Genomic DNA, 18,253 nt, shown 5'->3' on the forward strand with positions numbered 1-18,253 from the left:
TCGCATTCTCGTCATTCTTTTCTTGATTAGGTGCCTCATCGGTTTCGAAGGGCTGCTTACCTCGCTCTTTCATGCACATCAGCCTCGCACTCGTGCTTATCGTCTCACGAACCAGAAATATCTCACCACCTGACTCCCTTCACTCAGCATCTTCTTTGCACTAAAATATGTATCCGTCTCCATTGCACCGACTTGACAACCGCCTTATACAATCATCTCAGTCAAAATGTCCAGGCCCCGATACCCCTTTTTGTTTTTCGTCCTTGGCTTGCTATTGTTCCCTGGCTCTTCACTTCAGAACACCAGCCCAAGATCAACCACCAGCCAACCAAAGATAATCCTCGACAACGACTGGAACCCCACCGCGTTCATCGCTTTCCTGCTCCCTTTATACTACAACTACACTGTCCTCGGCTTAGCCTCCGACACAGCCAACTCCTGGGCACTCCAAACCGGCCTTCACGCTCTCGCCTCTCTCGAGATTGCCTCCTTGTCGTCTTGCATCCCTGTTTACAAGGGGTCTGACTACCCGCTTCTGCAAACAGCACATACCTTTCAAACCTATGAGCTCCTCCACGGTGAGTTACCGTGGAAGGGTGTCTTTGCGAAGGAGAACACCACCAATGAGAAATTGGGAAATGATCCTACCTCTGGTGACCCACGAAGAGTGGTGAAAGAAGCTTTTACTACCAAAGGATATTATGGATACCCCAATGTGAGCTTCGCCGAGGGCTCAGCAGCGGAGTTTATGGTCAAGGCCGTGAGGGAGAATCCAGGGCAGGTAAGCATATTCTCGGCAGGGGCCCTGACGAATGTCGCGCTGGCGGTGAGGCTTGATGAGGACTTCGCGAAGAACACAGCTGGGTTGTATATTATGGGAGGGTATGTGGATAGGTTTATGGAGCAGGCTATATGGGATGTGTTGAGGGCGGACTTGGTCTCGGATGTGAGTAAGTGCTGAAACATGTTAGACTAAGACTTGACACTGACATGCTGCGGGTGGGGGATAGATCAACTTTATCGTGGACCCTGAAGCAACCAAGATTGCGCTTATGTCTGACTTTCCGAATATCACGCTTGTGGCTAATTCTGCTAATGGGGTGATACCGAATCAGGCGTTTCTTAATGAGTTGGTGGCGGTAAATGACAACCCCTTGAGTAGATTGGTCAGGGCGAACCAGCCTACTTATCTGCCGTTTTGGGATGAGACTGCCGCGGCTGTGATGGTTGATCGTGAAGCGGTTGTGTTGGATGAAGTGGAAGGTACGGTTTCCCAATCCGATTTTGGAAAGAACAAGGGTTTGCTGATTCGGCGATAGTTTATGTTGATGTTGATACATCGTACCACTCGCCCTTTTACGGGTATATCCGCCCGTACCAGGCAGCACTGATGCCGCATGGGTTGAGAAAGATCAAGTACATTAACGCGGTTAACAATACGAAGGTCGCCGAGATGATCAAGACTGTTGTTCAGTTTCCGCCAAAAGGTTGTGCCGATCTTCATGAATGAGGGGCGGATAACCAGGCTTGAGGGATGCTTTAGTCAAGAACTTCTTTAGCTCCACGATAACCCAATGCATTAATTGGTAGCACCTTCCTTGATTTGTTCCATCCTGTTGACAATTTCTGTCGGGGCAGGCACCAACTGGCCCCCACCTGTCGCCACGCCAGCATCCAGAACATGGAAGGTCATCGATTGGGGGCTAAGGTTTGATAACCGCCAAACCCATCAATCGAGCCTCTTTGCCTCTGGTAGCAATCTACAATTTTGTTAAAATGCGAATCGTCCAATTGGTGGTAGCCGTCAATAGGGACAGCGCCGCACCAGCCCGAAGCTGCGCCCACAACAAGTGCGATGAGCATCAATATCCAATCCGAAGATATCACAAGTCTGAGTATTCCCCTTTAGAGTAGAACCTAGTCAGAATATTGTTAGCTCTTGCAAGTTGCAAAGACGGAAGAACGACGAGAGCGAAATGATCATACTCGGCTAGAAAACTCATCAGCATTTCAAAGGGCTCGTCGTCCCTGGGAGGCGATGCCTGGGTCCCAAAGAGGGAGAACCCTCATGACATTGTCCGTGTTGATGTTGTCGTCTGCACGTAATGGACGTAGATGGTGTGACGGCTCGATGTCTCGAGGCGCTGCTCCAGCATTCTTGCACTCTCAAAGCACCGATCGCACTGCTTACAGTAACCCATCTAGCCAGATTTATAGAACACTCTCAATCGTCTGCATCACATCCGCTTTACTATTGTGGTCATTCCGCGTTTGTCTCTGTTGCGACCTGACTCTTGCCCGACACCTCAGCCAGCTGGGCCCAACTTGAAGTACTACCTAGAACCCGAAATAATAAGCCCTCCACAAATATACGCCCCCGCCGCACTCGTTGATGCACAAACTACCGCTCCGGTTGTCTCCACGCTACCCGACGGCACCCGCGAATACCTACTCCGGACTTACTCCTACTCCACGACCGCTCCTTTCCAAAGCGCATCCTCGAAGGCAAACCGATCGATGAGGACGTCTACAGCGCTCCACTCATACCACTACGGTTTCGTGATGACGTACGACGCTTGTTGCCATGACCACCGAGCCGAGAGAAAATGCTGGTGGCTTCACAATCAAGCACATTAACTCCCATACCTGACCGTGACCACGTCGAGCGGTTCTGTTACGGTGTCTGCGCCAGCTACTTTCTGCTCGGTGGTGAGACATATTCGCCCACGTTAAGATCCGCCACCACGTTTGGGTCCTTCCGGGCTTCGGAAAGGATCTTCCTCATCTCGAAATACAGGTTTGGTTGTGGCTTCCTCCACCTCTCACCGCTCAGAAACACCTTCCTCCGTAGTCTATTGACCCATGGGACTAATAGCTGGTAATAAGGCGTGAATTTCTTCTTTGTCCTATTGATGAAATCTCCTTCATCAGATACATGCCCTTTTGTAGGTCTGCCAGTTTGTTATCACCCTCGTAATTCCAGCTGTCAAACTCAGTTAGTCCAATGTCTTTACCCGGTCCATTGTAGTGGATACATATCTCAACCGCCGAGGTGGCACAGTGTTGTAGCTGACTGTGCTCTACCTGCGAATTACCTGTTTCTTGCTTTCGGGATCCCCAATCTAGGGAGATCATAATGTAGAGAAGAAGTTCAGCAGGTGACACGGAAAGATAATACCGGCGAGATTAAATATTCGGCACGTCTGTCAAGATAACTTGCTATCACTTCCTGCCTGGTTTGTCGACATCTCCTATCAGAGTAATATTGATATAGGGAACGAATCATCTCAATCCAGCACGGCCTAACCAATCACTGGCCCTAATTCTCTCCGTTTCCGAACCTGACAAGCTACAGTGGACCCCTGGATCGGCTCGTTGGGCTGCGCTCATTTCGCCAGCGCTGCGATCTCAACTTTGCCCGAAACATCCCGAGATGTCTTTAACAACCTTTTGTAGTTCTTTTGTGAAAGGATTCTTGCCTTGCTTCTGCAGTAGTTCCCTCTTCCTCTTCCGGTTTTGGCCGTTAGGGCTGAGCGGGCCAAGAGGTTGGCGACTGCAGATCTCTGCTCTCTCGAAGTCAACGACCATAATATTTCGGTTGTACATGATGTTGCGTAATTCCGCATCGCAGTGTAAAACTCGGAGCCGATGAAGTTCGGTATAGGCGATGGCGATTGCGTTGACGGCAGCCACCTTGTCAACCCGGTCGACGCATTTGGACAGTGGCTGCCCAGCCCAACTAAGCAGCAGGAAGTGCTCGGAAACACGGCCATCGCAGTAGTATGGGAGGACCAGGTCTATTAGACCGAGACATACCGGAACGTGCCTCCCCTGGATAACAGAGAGCTGATTGTAAATGTTCTCCTCATTCTGTAGGCGGCCACGATTTGCTGACTCGACGCCCTTGGCAACAAGTGTGTAACCATGGGTGGACAGTCGGACCTTGAAGAGCGACCCGACAGCTCCCGCTAGGTACAGCGGTGCGGAGTTGGCGTCACGGCCGCGGTCACGGGCCAGCTGTGCACGAAGAAGATGCAGAAAGTCGACGCGGCTAATGTGGCCTGGTTTATGATAAGGGGCGTTCGGGCAGGACGGGTCTATCGGGCCGCCAAGTGCAAGCCCAACAAGGCACTGATGGGTGCAGTACGCTCGGTCTTGTATGTCTGGCCGCCTTCCCCTTCCGCCACCTCCTCCTTTTCCAGAGCTTGCGTCGTCCGATGTGGCGACCGCGCCGCTAGAGGCGCCTGATGTCGCAGGTTTCCTGCCAGGACGAGTCAACCGATCCGCCGTCGGTGAAGGGGGTGGCGGTTCATCATCGTCCTCATGTGGTAGACCGGACTCGATGCTGGCCTGCTTGCAACTTAATCGAGTCCGAATTGGCGAGCGAGTAAAGCCGCGCCAGCGCTGAGGCTTGTACGGGGAAGCGTGTTCTTTGTCCTTGCGAACTGTCACTGGGATTTTGCTCAGCACATCTTCGAACTCCACGTCCCAAATGTCAAGTCGTTCAGCGGCGTCGTGCCAGGATTGTGGGGGCGGTGGCGTAAGGAGGGCCTGGAGTATGAAGGCGAAGACCTGCGCGACAGCCGTGCGATGAAGTCTGTTCTCGTCGTCCTCGATCACATCCAAATTCGGCACGCACACGTGGTAGAAGACCGTGGCGGGATCGTCTGGAATATAGAGAAAGACGAAGACTTGTCCCGTACAGACGTATCCATACTGCATGCCCTTGCCGACCATGTAGGAGAAGAGTTGGGTAACGACAGCGGCGGCGAGCGCCCTCGACGCGAGGGCAAAGCCCTCGCAGTCCTTGTTGATCACATCTCGTCTCGGTTGGATATCAGACGCCAACCCGGTAACAATTTCATCCTGGCTTAGCTTGTGTGGCGCCTTGTACTCGATGGCCATCGCCGGGATGTTGGCGCCGTCTGCCGTCCTGTATATGCAAAACTGGTCCGCTCGGTTGCCTTTCCCTTTCGCGCCGCGGCGCGGTTTTCGGATCGCTGCGGTCGTTGTGATGGCTGTATCTGTGGCACCGCTCCCGGCAAGGGACATGCGCTCGAGAGGCTTGGAAAGTGTGTCGTCAACGGTGCCGAGATTCGTGTGGCTCTCGAACATCACGGTTCCCTGTAGGCCAAGGGAGTCTCGGAGCTGCGTGTTTTCGGATACTGCAGCAAACAGCTTCTGTGCTGCATTCTCGACAGTGTCGCGCTCGAAGGAGCGAAGGCCTTGCTCGCTGCTGATGGGGTTGATCAAAGACTCAACATAGGCCATCTGGTGTTGGGATGGGAACACAGGGTTATCGGCGAAGGACGGGATGGAGAGCCGTTCCCATATTTCCTCTTGCCTTGCTGGAAAGTCGTGCCATTCAGCGATTCGTTGGGGGTAAAGACGGCCGACGGGATTGGTCGTGTCACCTTGGGTGGTCAGAGAACGGTCGGTGACGACCTGGATAGCAAGACTGAGAGAGTGACAGGTCTCAAGATAACCCTCCAGTGCTTGTAGCTGTGACTTTCTTGCAACCTCTTCAGCTTTTTCGCGTCGGCGTTGCTCCTCTTCTCGTCGGCGTTGCTCCTCTTCTCGTCGGCGTTGCTCCTCTTCTCGTCGGCGTTGCTCCTCTTCCCGTCGGCGTTGCTCCTCTTCTCGTCGGCGCTGCTCCTCTTCTCGTCGGCGTTGCTCATCGAAGGCGCGATTCTCGGCTTCTTCGCGCAGGCGTTGCTCCTCTTCTCGTCGGCGTTGCTCCTCTTCTCGACGGCGTTGCTCCTCTTCTCGTCGGCGTTGCTCCTCTTCTCGTCGGCGTTGCTCATCGAAGGCGCGATTCTCCGCTTCTTCGCGCAGGCGTTGTTGCTCCGAGGCCTGGCGCTTAGCTTGCGCAAGAGCCTCTCGTAGTCTCGCAAGCTCGTCGGCCATTCCGAATGTGTAAAAAAAGGCGTTCTTGACAGTGGAACGATTGTTTGGATTCGAAAGTGTGACGTTGCCGAAGGAACGTGCACCCGGAATTGTTTCTGACACGCGCGGCAGAACCGGCAAGTTCCGAGCTACCGCTTGTCCATCCTTTCCAACCCTCGTCACCAACGTGGATAAAATACTCACATCTTTTGGATCCATTCTCAGCTAGCATTTCTAGTTGTTTCACCAATCCCTGCTCCTGCCGCCCCCTCATCCGTCCATCATTATCTGTGCTATCAACCACCCCCCTTGGGTGCCAGCTAAACCCCTCCGAACATTCCCTTTTTCCCCTTCCTCCCCTTTTCATAACCTGGCAGAAGGGTGGGAAGAGACGGGCACTCTGCTTTGTTTGTGGCAGTTGATAACCTGGTGTTACTTCTGGAGCAGAATGAGAAGTGAATAAAGACGCCACCAGCTGCTTGTACTTCTTTACCTCATCGGCCTTGTCTTGAATAACTTGGGTAGAATCTTGGCGCCAGCATCCCGACAATATAGCTTCTGCTAGTGCCCTATCCGCCATAACTGGAAATCGGGGATAAATATGTTTCCAAACTAGCTAGTACATAACACTAGAGTATACAGCGAGCTTGCTCCCGAATGCCAGCTCTCCTTCATTGTTCTTGCCAGAGGGAAGCTGCCCCTCACCAAAGTTTTCCTGCTTTCCACTTCCTCCACTGCGTGCATGAATTCCGTCTGGATCTTGTCGAGCTCTGGCTCATTGAGCTTGTTTATGGCTTGCCCTGAGAGCCAGTCTAGCTGACATCCTGCCTACAGTGCCTAGGCGACCCTTTGGCAGGTCACCAGAGATACCATTTCACCAGAGCTTGGGGGCGGGGATACCTGGTTGCTCAGCTGGTGCACCCCAGATCTAGTTTCATCCCCGGGACGCAAAATTCACTTACGAAGCTATTGCTAAGGTACCGGAGCGTCGCTCAGGTAAGTCGAATACGCCTGCAATTCGCCGTTGACCCCGCGCTCCGACCGTCGTGGCCGTGGGCCCTTAGAGTTTACCGGCGAAGAAAAAGACCGAATTTTACAAGATAAATAAGAGCGTAGTTAAAGCTTTTCTAATAAAGGATTTATTAAATAATAAAGTATTTTTAACTGTAAAAAGTCGCTATTAGGTTTTATAGGTAAGCTTCTTTAGTAAAATACTATTAATATAGTACTTTAGGGTGGAACGTAAATCCCGTACTTGTTAAGCGCTTTTCGCTAGCTTATATTAGCAGTAATATCTTTCTAGGCATTTTTAACATCCTCCTCGGTTTTGGTTATTAATGGGTACCTAGAGCAAACAAGAGTTAAAGAAAAGCTTCATTTTTGGTCTCTGTGGGTGGAATATAAAGTATGTGTTAATATCGGGGGGCTTTCGGAGGTCCAGGGTTGTGGAGGGTTTAATGTAGGTAGATGGCTTGGGTAGTTTAAACCTACCTGGGCCACATCCATATGTGGTCCACTTCCTTGTCATCCAACCTAGCGCAAGGGACGTTTTGGTTCAGCTTTGACCGGGGAAGCGCGGGAGAAACCATTGTTACCACACGGGTAAGGGATCCGTAGTACCTTTTACTCTTGGCTCGACGCTCCTAAACCCATGCATCCTGGAAGCTCTGGAGTACTTGGAGGATGTGGAAAATAACTGTTGAGAAGCAGATGGAATCCCCGTGCAACCACTGTTTACCATGAATTAGATAGATTTTATAGACCCGACCATATGGGTTACTAAGGGCACTAACGTCTATTTTTATAAGCGGGGATCCGATGCCGGATACCACGAGCTGCGCGCCAGCAATCCGCTCGCCAGAGTTCAACATCGAAAAACACCAATATCGATGTAAACCAAGCATTGTAGGCTTTGAAATACTGAGTACCTTAGTATATCTACCTGGCCAAGAAATGAGGAATCATGACCAAAAAAGAACCTTGAAAACACTGGAGTGGAGGATTCGGTGCGCGATCAGGATTTTGTTGATGGCCAGGTGGTCAATGAGGTGAGCCCATACATGAGATGAGCCAAGTCAAATCGAGGGCCGTTTTATCTCATCTTCAGTCATTAAAATGATGGCATGTGACTAAGGTGACACTGCGCCAAATGTGGCACAGATGGCTCTGAATTGGTAACCTACAAAACCAGCCATTCCACCACTAATTGAACTAGATACCTACGCATGGAAGCATCGTTTCCAGGCTTTGAACCGCCATTCAAAATAACCATAGATTGGATACGTATGCAGGTGCAAACCCAAGTGCATACTTGGTTCCTGTTAATCTGTGGCATGTAGGCCAATCGAACATGTATGTGCTGCACAACGTAGATCCGGCTGACATCTCAAACATGATAATATATATGTACCTGGACTCGCCAGCATGTGTGACTCCATTGGGGGATCACGGAGATGTACGACTTAATCAGGACATTCTATTTAGCTCTGAAGCAGCACAGGGAGTCTTGTAGCACTCTCTTTTTACCTGTTCGGGCAGAGTCCCTTGCGTTCGTTTTTGCTGTTCCACAGCTACCTATATCAGCTAATCCTTATGGAGAGATATACGGTCCTTAGTTTTGAACTATTCAAACCAGCTCATCTCTGACAATGCCACACCACACTCACTGCTTTTGTGCTTTCCTTTCCATCTCGCTTACAGCATCCCGCCCGCCCACCGCTCCAAAACCACCCCATAGACAAATCTCCAAGCATGCTTGAATCCCTAGTGCAGTTGGGCAGGCGGTCTGCATATACCTAACACCAAAATCGCGCTGCAAGGAACTTCCCATTAACCACTACAAACGCATAAGTGCGTAGTTATTCAGCATGCCAGATATATTCCTTTTACCGGATAAGTTAACTATACGTCGGTCCGTAGGCAGAACTTACTGAGATATTATTCTCGTTTAGAGAGGATAGCGATTCGATCGTGCCATCGTACACGAAGCATGTTTGTATTTACTAAATAGTAGCAATTGGAAAGGTGAGAAACCCGGGAAGTTAGATGTGTAGATAAGGAAAGACTTGGATATGACAAGAGACAGTGATTAGAGCTATCGTGGATAGCCCTGTACAAAGATTTCTTTAGATCCCATATTAGATGAATCGTCCACTTCCCCAGCTGAGCTTCTACACTCGTACTATAATTCTATCACTGCGATTGGCTTCCACTCCTGAATCGGCCCATCCGATGGAACCAGCCATACCATACCACCATCCCAGCCATCGTACATTCCTCTCTCTCCGCTCGCAGCCTGTCCATCATCCGGCAAAGCGACCCCGGCATCCACAATTATTCGACTTACCTCTCTCATTTTCTCCTCAGTAATCGGTACATCACCGCTGTTTCCCACACGGCATGCATGTCAGCCATTCGCTACTTCTATGCAAAAAAGACCAAAACAAGCGATGAACACTTACTACATCAAGCTAACATGCGGCCCAAACTGCTTCCTCCACCACTCCAACCATTCCTTCGTCTTCTCGCCCCGTTCGTCCTCTTCCCCAAACACTCCCCTCGCCCTCGAAACCCCCGCAAGGTCTTTGACGCCCTCGTACCCGACAGATATGTAACACCGCCTATAGAAAACATCCTGACTCTTCACCTTGCCGAAACGGACCTTGACGTGTTCGGCAGAAGGGAAAGGGATCGAGTCGAGCCATGCTTGTGGGTCGGACCCGTAGACAGAGGGAGGGACATCACTGGTCAGGGTCATGTGGGGGGAGAAGAAATGCGGTTTGACTTTAGGAGATGATGCAGCTTCGGAGGGGCACTTGGAGGGGAGGGTCGAACTGATGAGCTTCGTGAGGATGGAGTAGAGGGGATGCGTCACTGGAGGCAGAAGCCAAAGGGAAGAGCCAGGCATTGTGAGAGGCTTGCGGTTATGGAAGTAAAAGGAGTTAATTACGCAGTTGAGTTGTCCGGAAACGGTGTCGTTCTTGGTGTCGTTGATGGCGCGGGATGAGGTTAAAGGCGGGGTCGGCTCTGCAAGGTGTTGCCCTCTGTCACCTGCGGGCCGGGCCAGCCTCCACCAGATGCCAAGAGATTGACCCCTCAGTACCCCCCGACAACTTCACCTTTTACTACACACCCCCGCTGTGGGATCTTGTCAACGATACTTTTGTACGCGTCTTGTTTAAAATCGGGCATGCAAAATGAGACATTCTACCCCTGGGTCTCGGCGCTACCTGAGATTCCGGCTCTGATTCCAGTCGTGAATATGGTTTTGGGTGTAGTCTTTTAAGTGGGAATGCCCATTCCCTTCAGTTCAATCCTCACGGGTTAGGGCTAGGGTCTTCGTTTGGGATTGCAGTTTTTCTAGTGTGTTTAGTCGAATCTAGCTTGTGGCTGACCTCTGGGAGAGCTGGCCTGAGCGGTAGAATCCTAAATGTTGAAAGCAGTGAATGCATCTAAATGATGAAACGAGCTGAAAAGCAGGCTTAAAAACGCTTGATTCTGGTAAATACCTAAGGTAAATAAATAGGTATAGTTGGCGCAGATTCAATGGTTAGTAGTATTCTGGCTTTTCTTTTCTACTTATCTAAGCAGTATAAATACCCCTCATCCTAGTTTCTGCTATCCACTATCCGAGCATTAAAAAGCATAGTCTAAGCCTTTCTGTCCACAATCCAAGCATTACAAAGTCTTAGTTTAAACTTTTCCCGGCCACTATCCAAGTATTAGACATCCTTAGTTCAAGTCTTCATCCCAGCCTTTCAAATTTGTAATGAAGCTTTTATAGCAAGCTAGGGAGAGGTGTTCGAGAAGGGTACCTCGGGTTGTTGGTTGTTGTCTATTTATCATAGGGGGGACTTTTTGGAACCCATTTACTACTTGCAAGTTATCTTCCCAGTAATCCCCAAGTACCACCACCAGCAGCGACCGAGTAAAAAGAACAATTCACCAACCACAATCAAAGAAGATGGTATATTCAAGTCGGAAAATGAGTCATATATAGATTTCGGGTTATAGTTTGTCTTCGAACTTCATATTCAGAATTCTTGCATTCTAGGTACCCCATGTCACTTTCCTCCCTGAACGGCCCATCAACCCGACCTCTCTGCGCTAGTCCAAAGCCTGATCTCCCATTAAGACCAGTTGCGTTGGGGTGCGACTTCCAAGGTGACCCTTTAAAAGCTCAGCACCTTCGTTCGGGCCCGACCCGCATGTCCCCAGATCTGCTACGCCGCACCACTGTTATGAAAAGCTTGGCGATAATCAGACCAGAGAGAGGCCACCAAGAGGCCAGGGCCAAAAATTCCATGCGGCGTGACTAACACAAGACGCCCTTCGGAGTCAACCTAGTTGTGCTCTGCCAGTCCAATGAATGACCTCCACAAGGCCATCTCCAGTGACCTGCAAATCAAGCGATGCAAAACAGGTCGGTAGAAAAACCTGAAAAACAAGAGAAAGTGCTGTTGATTCCGAGTTCCGGATGACCTGACAGGATGTTATATACAGCCATGATAGACTTTTGTTTTCCTTTGCTGGACATATTTTACTCAACTCATTTTGTGAACCAGTCGAAACATATCAGCTACGCACTTTTTAATCTCGTCCTAACAACACAATCACCATTACATAACCAAGTCATACACTCTAAATAATCATGCCAACAACACACCTCGGCACCAAGGGGCAACCCCTGATCGCAGCAAAGTTAGCATTAGGGACCAATAATCAAAATTCACAACCTCAAGCAGATGCCTACATAGCCCGTACGGTCCTATCCAACGGCTACGTAGCATACCGAGCAACTCTGACGAACTGGCTACCTGATTACCAATACCTACATCGAGCTCCCTGTCCCGAAGTCCCAGTTAACGGTGGCGAACATTGGAGACACGACAATCAGTCACAAGTCAAGCGAGATACTACGCTCGCCCTCTTACCGCACAAGCGCCTTGTTGTCTCCGAGGACTTTCCTCTAGGTAGCCCCTGGCCGAGCAATTGCGCCGCGAAGAAAGGCCACTTACGCGATGTCAAGGCTCTCAGCTCAAGTTCATCAAAACTCACAGGAGAGAAGGAAAGGGAGAACAAGGCGGTAAAGGAGACGGCTTGGTGGCTGAAGTTTGACTGTCGGGGTGTGCCGGAGGAAATGAAAGGAGCTATGCAAGAGGAGGATGAAGAGAAAGAGCGAGTTAAGCAGCGACAGGCGGAGAAGGCAAGATTTCAGGGTGGGAGAATGGTGCAGAGAGGAAATGCAAAGGTGTGGAGAAAGGAACCTCGATTTAGGGGTAGTGGGAGAGTCGTGACGCTTGATGATCCTGTGAAAGATGGCAAGGAACTGGCCTTTGGAGAGCAAATCCTGCCCAGTGACTTGTGGAGGGAAAACAGACGTTGGAATGCTCCTACTGTCGAGGAGGGTGAGGGAATGCGAATGGAGGATATTATTCGTGAGGAGCCGGCTTATACGATCAGAACAGTACAACGACGCACCCCGAAGAAGACTGTTAAGAAAACGATTAAGAAACGGGTCAGCTTTAAAACCCCGTTGGTGGAAGAGATTCCGTACTTGCAACCACCTGAGCTCTTGCTACCGGGTTCGGATAGTGATTGTGGGTTGAGCGTGGAATCGAATAGTGGATGTGAATACGATGGTTTCCTCGACTTTTCCGAGGATGAGGCTCAGGGATGGGTGCCTGTTATGGTGCGAGAAGACCAAAAGAAAGAAGAGGAAGGGTGGGTATCCCTTACTGGGTCCTGGATGATGCTTGGCGGAGTGCCGGAGGAAAAGAAGATGGTGAAGTTGTAGGATAGGGAAAGTTGGCACAGAGAGTGATCTCAGTTAGGATAGGTAGATAGGTAGCAATCGCAACAGAGGTACCGAACATGATTGGGAATGAACTTTGGGCATACCTCAATTCCGATGAGCCAAGCCTGGCCAAGTGTTTTTATCATGGTCAATGATCGTGTCCAAGCCTTACTCGGAGAATTCGAGCCTCCTGGTGACATCGGACGGCAGTCAACTTCTTGACACCTGCCGGTTGAGGTACCGAAAACAACTAAAAAGTCTTACCATCGCGATCTGCCTCAGGGGTTGGGTTGCAGCGAACAAGACCCTGTTGTGTGTCACATGAAAAAGGGCAGCCTATCATAGCGATGAAACAAGCAGCTCCCAGGAGTCGGGGGCAAACTGTGCCCCGCTAATCCTGGATGCCCCGTCTCATAGGGCGTATCAGATCCAGGGGATCTAGCATCACCAGCAAATAAACGCTGTGGATGGCCAACGTCCCTGGTATGGCACCCTGACATCCATGCTGCACACAGCCCAACCGATGGGCAGCGTTCGATTCTTCATCTCGACTTAGGGGTACGCCGAGATGCGCGCTTAGCTCCCATGATAAACAAACAGGATCGGTTGTCAAAAATAAGCTTAATACTTGGGCACCGCCCTACTTTCAGTGTAGTTAGAGTAAGATCGGGATATCTCAACATTGCAAGTGTCGGATGATGGTGTTGTGAAAAGCATCGCCCTCGATCCTTTCCTCCTTCCATTCAAGATATACACAGTCGTTCCTTCCCTTTCAATTCTTTTGTTTCAACCATCAAGCCATGGTTCGCCTGTACCTTCCTTTCGCTGCTGCCTTGGCGCACAGCATTTCTGCTTTTGCTAGCGCGATTCCATATGTTTCGCCCAACACCATCATTGACACTCGCGACGTGAGCTCATCATCCATCGAAGACACAGTCTTGGCAAAACCCAACACTGTCATCCTGAAGCCCATTCGTTTCCCCCGCCCGGTAAATACCAGACGTGAGCTCCGAGCTGCCTTTTCGCTCAAGTCCGAAGAGACTCTTTACTGGTCTAGCGAGGACGGCACCATCGCCAAGCTTCGCATCGAAACCGCCGGCGAAAACGAAAATCTCGTGAACCTCGAGCTCATCGACGACCTCATCACCCAAGTCAGCTGTCCCCAGACCGACGGCGAGTTGAAGCTTACCTTTTCCGAGGAAGCCGACTTTAACGAAGCGGAAGATATATGGCAGTGGGTCAACAAGAAGCCTGACAACCACTTCTTCCTGCTTGTTGGTGATGGCGCTTGTGGCAGCAACACCGAGCGTATCATCTACAATGTCACTGGGCTGATCTATAATAACGAGAAGGAAACTGCTATCTTAAGTGTTGAGCAAACAACGTGGAAGAAAGCGGCACATACTTTTGACTTAACCGTCGGCCGGCCGGCGGTCCCTCCCAGCGAGATTAAAAAGAGGCAGTTCTTGAAGGATACGTGGAACAAAATCAAAGATGGGTTTACTAAGGTCGGAGAAAAGATTAAGGAGACCGCCGATAAGGTTATTGGGAAAGTAAAGGAGAAGGTCGAGGAGATTCCAGCTATTACCGTTCCTGTGCTAGGTGAGGTGAACCCGTTCGACCCAGCTTTTAACCCCGATTTCTCGATTCCGTTCGAGTCGAATCTCACGGCAAAGACGATCTCGCTCTCTCGGGATCAAATCGACGCTTTAGCTACATGTGTTAGCTGCTTTACGACCGGGTCATTGCGCATTGAGGCAAGGTTCGCGGCCAAGGCGTTCAAGCTATCCGAGGCCAACGTGGAGATCTCTTTGTCCGACGAGCTGGCGGCCACTGCCATTGTTGCTCTGAAGGCGCAAGGCAGTGTGTTGAACGGGCCTGCCTTGTCACAGAGTATTCCGATCTTTGAGTTCTCGCCTGCGGGTATTGCTATCCCCGGTGTGCTCACTGTGGGCCCAACAGTGGCTATCTCTTTAGGTGCTGAGCTTGGTGAGCTGAAGGGGAGTCTTGGCATCACCCTGGGAGGCACGGCTAGCCTGCCCAAGGGATCAACTGCCAAGCTTGACTTTTTGAATGAGGCCAGAATGAGTAAGAGCGGTTGGGAGATTACGTTTGAGGAGCAGCCCCTGAAGGTGGACGCAAATATTGAAGCTCGCGCTTCGGCTTTCCTTAAGGGCTCGATCGGGATGGAAGTCAGTGTTGTTGGTAAGTAAATAGTTCTCTCCACTGCTGTAAAGATATTATCTTAGCTAATACTCTTATAGAAACGGGCTTTGCTGCTGAGTTGACTGCGAAAGCGCCAACTTTGTCTGCGTCTTTAAAGACAATCACTTGTTTGTCTGCCCTTCCCCAAGAGACGCTGATTCACGATTGGCTTTAACTAACATGGTGGGCAGCTGCTACTTGCACGGCTTGTGGAGGCTTTCAGAACGGCTTCCAGGGTAGTCTCAATCTTGGGGCATCGGTGGGTGTCAGCCTGACAAGGAAGAGTTCCGGGGCAGATGTACCATTATGGAACATGAATTTTGGAGTGAGTTTCCCTTATTGTCTGGCATTGATCAGTGATAGCTGATTCGTTAATAGGAAGCCAACACTTTGGAACTTGCCGGATTCTGTGAGGGTTTTGGGCCACAGGGAGACCGGTGTCTGGCTATCATCTGAGATACTTGTCAATTCAGCCACCTCATCATTATTGCATCCAATTCAAGGAGACCTCTGGTGATTCTCTCTATTCTAGAGCCTTGTCTTGCGGCTCTTGCCAAGCATCTTGTTGGTGCAGTAAACTGGGGCGGTGCTATTACCTGCATATTTCGCCAACAGTTAATGCCCAACTGGACCAGGTGACCAACCAGAGCATTGCAATATTTATCGAGGATAAGCCTCAAGGTCTGCCTTCAACGGATATGTGGCTATGCAGCTGACTGGGCGGTAGGATTGCAGATGCATATGCATCGAGTGCTAGCGGGAAGACGGCCACATGAGCCTGGTCGAGGCACATATACCTTGCACATTAGCCTCCTACATCACCACTTGAGTTCTGATTTTGGACTATTTTTTGCAAATCTTTTGGTACCTTTGACAACATACTCGATCTGGTTACCTCTATTGCTAGCTTCGCCTACCAGACCTTTTTGACCTACAACGGCCTGGGAGATGATGCTAAAGATCTCGCAAAAGAGATCAAAAGTATCTCAGGGAAAACAAGCACATGTAAAAAGGTCTATGAGCGGATCTATTCAGGGGTGATTTGGGTCTCCTTCCCCGAGCAGTTGTAGCGAAGATTGATTACCAGTTTGGAAAGATGTCAGAAGACGTTGTCAGAAGCTGAGGAGAAGTCAAATAAGCTTCTTAAAAGTCCTAGCCGTAAACTCCTCCAAGTTCTAGACTTCGATGAGGTGAAAAGGTTGAGGGACAATTTGCGGTCGAGAGATAAAGACCTGCGATTAGTTGTGGAGGACATCCACCCGTAAGTCGCTTTTTCTTCTGGCCAGTGTTACTGTTTCTTTCATCTATTCCAGTGAGAGGTCTTGGTTATATGATACTTCATGCCTACATCATGCAAGGGCAACCGTCCGCTAACATCGGGTGCTCAAAACAGGGAGATAGGCGCCTAAACACTCAAAGACGCGCGCCAAATAAAAGACATGTCCTACCAGACCAAGCATATCTCTCGCCAAGCAAGAGACACGGCCGACCAAACAAAAAGAATGACCTCCAAATTACAAAGTGACGTCCAAAAAAAAGGCGCCGTAGCCTGCCAAACACAGGCCATTGTCCTCAATATCGAATCCCAACTTAAAAAACTCATTAAAGCATCCCACGCACCGAGTCCAGGACGCCAATTTGCAGATGAGTTCCACCATTAGTGAGGACACTTTTGCTTTACGGTAAGAGCGTCGATAAGCGACAACTGCCTAATATACTACTCTACAAAATGCTTATAGTGACCCCGATCAATCGGACAACAAAATTACTTTTATTAGCTTTCTGCTCGACGAGGGGGCTGATCCAAAGCTTACCACTAAAGGTGCTCAATCAACATTCCTGCACCTCGCTGCCTACAATAACAACGTGAAAGCACTGAAGGCTATCAAGAGAAGCCTAGTGCCAGAGGACGACGAACCTACTGATGCCAAGACACTCGCCGCTCGAGCTACAAGCTTCCTGTATTCACAAGGAAAAAGAGGTGACGACACTGCCCCGTCGACCTTCAACTTCGATGAGTACAGTGTCAACCGTGCAGCGCTATAGATGCCACAAAAAGGAATGGAAGAGTCTCCTATGTAAGGCCAACAAGAGCGGTAGGAATGTTCTTCACATGGTTGCTTGGGGGGCAGCACCTGAGGCGGCCGAGTTTTTGGTTAGCGAGATTGTGAGAGAGAGGCTGAGTGAGCGGTTAGTTAGGGAGCAGGACGACAAGGGAAGAACGCCTTGGGATGTTTTGTCTGGAAAATGTTCCAGGGGAGATAAGGATGAAAGAGCGTTCAGGAAGATGAAGACTGCGTTAGAAAAGGCGGGTGCCCACTTGTCTGCAGCTCAAGAGAAGGAACTAGCAAAGGAGGTACAGGCTAAGGCGCTACCTCAAGTCGACCAGCAACATGAAGGTACAAAGAATGCGTCAAAGACCACTCCACACCAGCAACCACGCCGGAGCCCGCCTCGAGGCAGGTCTGAGGTTCGATCTCCACAGAAGCACGAGGACCGTGGTCGGAATAAAACCCCAGACTCAGGTCAACGACAGAATGACCAAAGCCATCTCAAATATCCAGACCGTAGAGATGATGACTGGTCACTGGGAAAGAGCGATAGCCGCCGTGGAAGATCCAAGGCACCTACGAAGGACGCCAGCCAGAACAGGACCAACAGACAACGGTCGAACAGTCCACAGGTCGCCAGACAGGATGTGTGCACAAATAAGATTTCGAGTCACGAAGTGACACCTGACACTGGCAGGAGCGACAAAGCGGCCGGTGAGAAACAAAAATCCAGAAAGAATACACCAAAACCTCGAGGTGTTCATTCAAGCCAGATGAAGAAGCCAACACCAAGTCGAGATACTAGAGCAGCCAATTTACCGCCCCCCGTGAACCAGAGGAGCAGGTCCCCAAATACCTTGCCTGATTTGAAGCAAGATGCCAAATGTAAGATGCGTCCAGTGTCATCTCAAAGTGAAAGCCAAAAGAAGCCTAAGGGTAGAGTCTCCACGGGCGAGGTCAGCAAAAGCACGAGGAGTGCTGGGCGGGATACAGCATCCAGAAATGGGGCTCGCAGCGAGGAAAGAGGTGCTGCTCGGAATAAAAAAAAACTTAGGTGGTGATCTTTGGAATCAAGTGTTGCCGTCAAAGGACAGTCTTGTAGAAGCAGGTCCTCAGTTGGGTCAGATGTTACAGACTGAACCTCTTATCAAGAAGTGGTTGGACAATGTTCCAGTTAATTGTGGCTTTTATTGATGAGTTAGACTTGGAATAGCCTACCTAGGAATAAAAGATGAGAGATCTCTAGATGTTAATTGAATCTGAGTGTGTACACAACCAACATTATAGAGAAAATATGATCTTAAAAGCTATAATT

The 18,253-nt window shown here is 50.0% G+C and overlaps 5 protein-coding genes across 5 annotated transcripts; 3 read left to right on the top strand and 2 right to left on the bottom strand.

Annotated features, from left to right (window-relative positions):
* Nucleotides 1-226: 226 nt before the first annotated feature.
* QC761_404010 (uncharacterized protein) lies at nt 227-1,531 on the top strand (the record flags this gene model as incomplete). The annotated part of the gene is made up of 3 exons (XM_062878689.1): nt 227-946; nt 1,011-1,263; nt 1,320-1,531. 3 exons carry the CDS (start codon nt 227-229, stop codon nt 1,508-1,510), a joined length of 1,164 nt encoding a protein of 387 aa, XP_062732138.1. The 3' UTR covers nt 1,511-1,531.
* A 1,877-nt stretch (nt 1,532-3,408) lies between these two features.
* QC761_0064990 (uncharacterized protein) lies at nt 3,409-5,804 on the bottom strand (the record flags this gene model as incomplete). Its single annotated transcript, XM_062872633.1, has 2 exons — nt 3,409-5,445; nt 5,472-5,804. The coding sequence occupies 2 exons, from the start codon at nt 5,802-5,804 to the stop codon at nt 3,409-3,411; spliced, it is 2,370 nt and encodes a 789-aa protein (XP_062732139.1).
* Nucleotides 5,805-8,904: 3,100 nt separating this feature from the next.
* On the bottom strand, nt 8,905-9,881 carry QC761_403970 (uncharacterized protein). Its single transcript, XM_062878688.1, has 2 exons — nt 9,348-9,881; nt 8,905-9,269 (listed from the first exon to the last, which is right to left on the bottom strand). Exons 1-2 carry the CDS (start codon nt 9,791-9,793, stop codon nt 9,068-9,070), a joined length of 648 nt encoding a protein of 215 aa, XP_062732140.1. The 5' UTR covers nt 9,794-9,881; the 3' UTR covers nt 8,905-9,067.
* Nucleotides 9,882-11,536: 1,655 nt separating this feature from the next.
* QC761_403960 (uncharacterized protein) lies at nt 11,537-12,682 on the top strand (the record flags this gene model as incomplete). The annotated part of the gene is made up of 1 exon (XM_062878687.1): nt 11,537-12,682. The coding sequence occupies one exon, from the start codon at nt 11,537-11,539 to the stop codon at nt 12,680-12,682; it is 1,146 nt and encodes a 381-aa protein (XP_062732141.1).
* Nucleotides 12,683-13,131: 449 nt separating this feature from the next.
* Nucleotides 13,132-18,172, top strand: QC761_403950 (uncharacterized protein). Its single transcript, XM_062878686.1, has 4 exons — nt 13,132-14,887; nt 14,947-15,212; nt 15,266-16,148; nt 16,281-18,172. The coding sequence occupies exons 1-2, from the start codon at nt 13,483-13,485 to the stop codon at nt 15,060-15,062; spliced, it is 1,521 nt and encodes a 506-aa protein (XP_062732142.1). The 5' UTR covers nt 13,132-13,482; the 3' UTR covers nt 15,063-15,212; nt 15,266-16,148; nt 16,281-18,172.
* The last annotated feature ends 81 nt before the right edge of the window (nt 18,173-18,253 follow it).

Source organism: Podospora bellae-mahoneyi, chromosome 4, assembly GCF_035222275.1.
Source record: "Podospora bellae-mahoneyi strain CBS 112042 chromosome 4, whole genome shotgun sequence".
Lineage (NCBI taxonomy): Eukaryota > Fungi > Ascomycota > Sordariomycetes > Sordariales > Podosporaceae > Podospora > Podospora bellae-mahoneyi.

Bases quoted from the DNA above. Each gene is read 5' to 3' on its own strand.
- QC761_403950 (XM_062878686.1), top strand. From the start codon at position 13,483: ATGGTTCGCCTGTACCTTCCTTTCGCTGCTGCCTTGGCGCACAGCATT. The intron at 14,888-14,946 runs GTAAGTAAATAG...ATACTCTTATAG, and splicing joins GATGGAAGTCAGTGTTGTTG to AAACGGGCTTTGCTGCTGAG.
- QC761_403970 (XM_062878688.1), bottom strand. From the start codon at position 9,793: ATGCCTGGCTCTTCCCTTTGGCTTCTGCCTCCAGTGACGCATCCCCTC. The intron at 9,270-9,347 runs GTAAGTGTTCAT...TGTGGGAAACAG, and splicing joins CCGCATGTTAGCTTGATGTA to CGGTGATGTACCGATTACTG.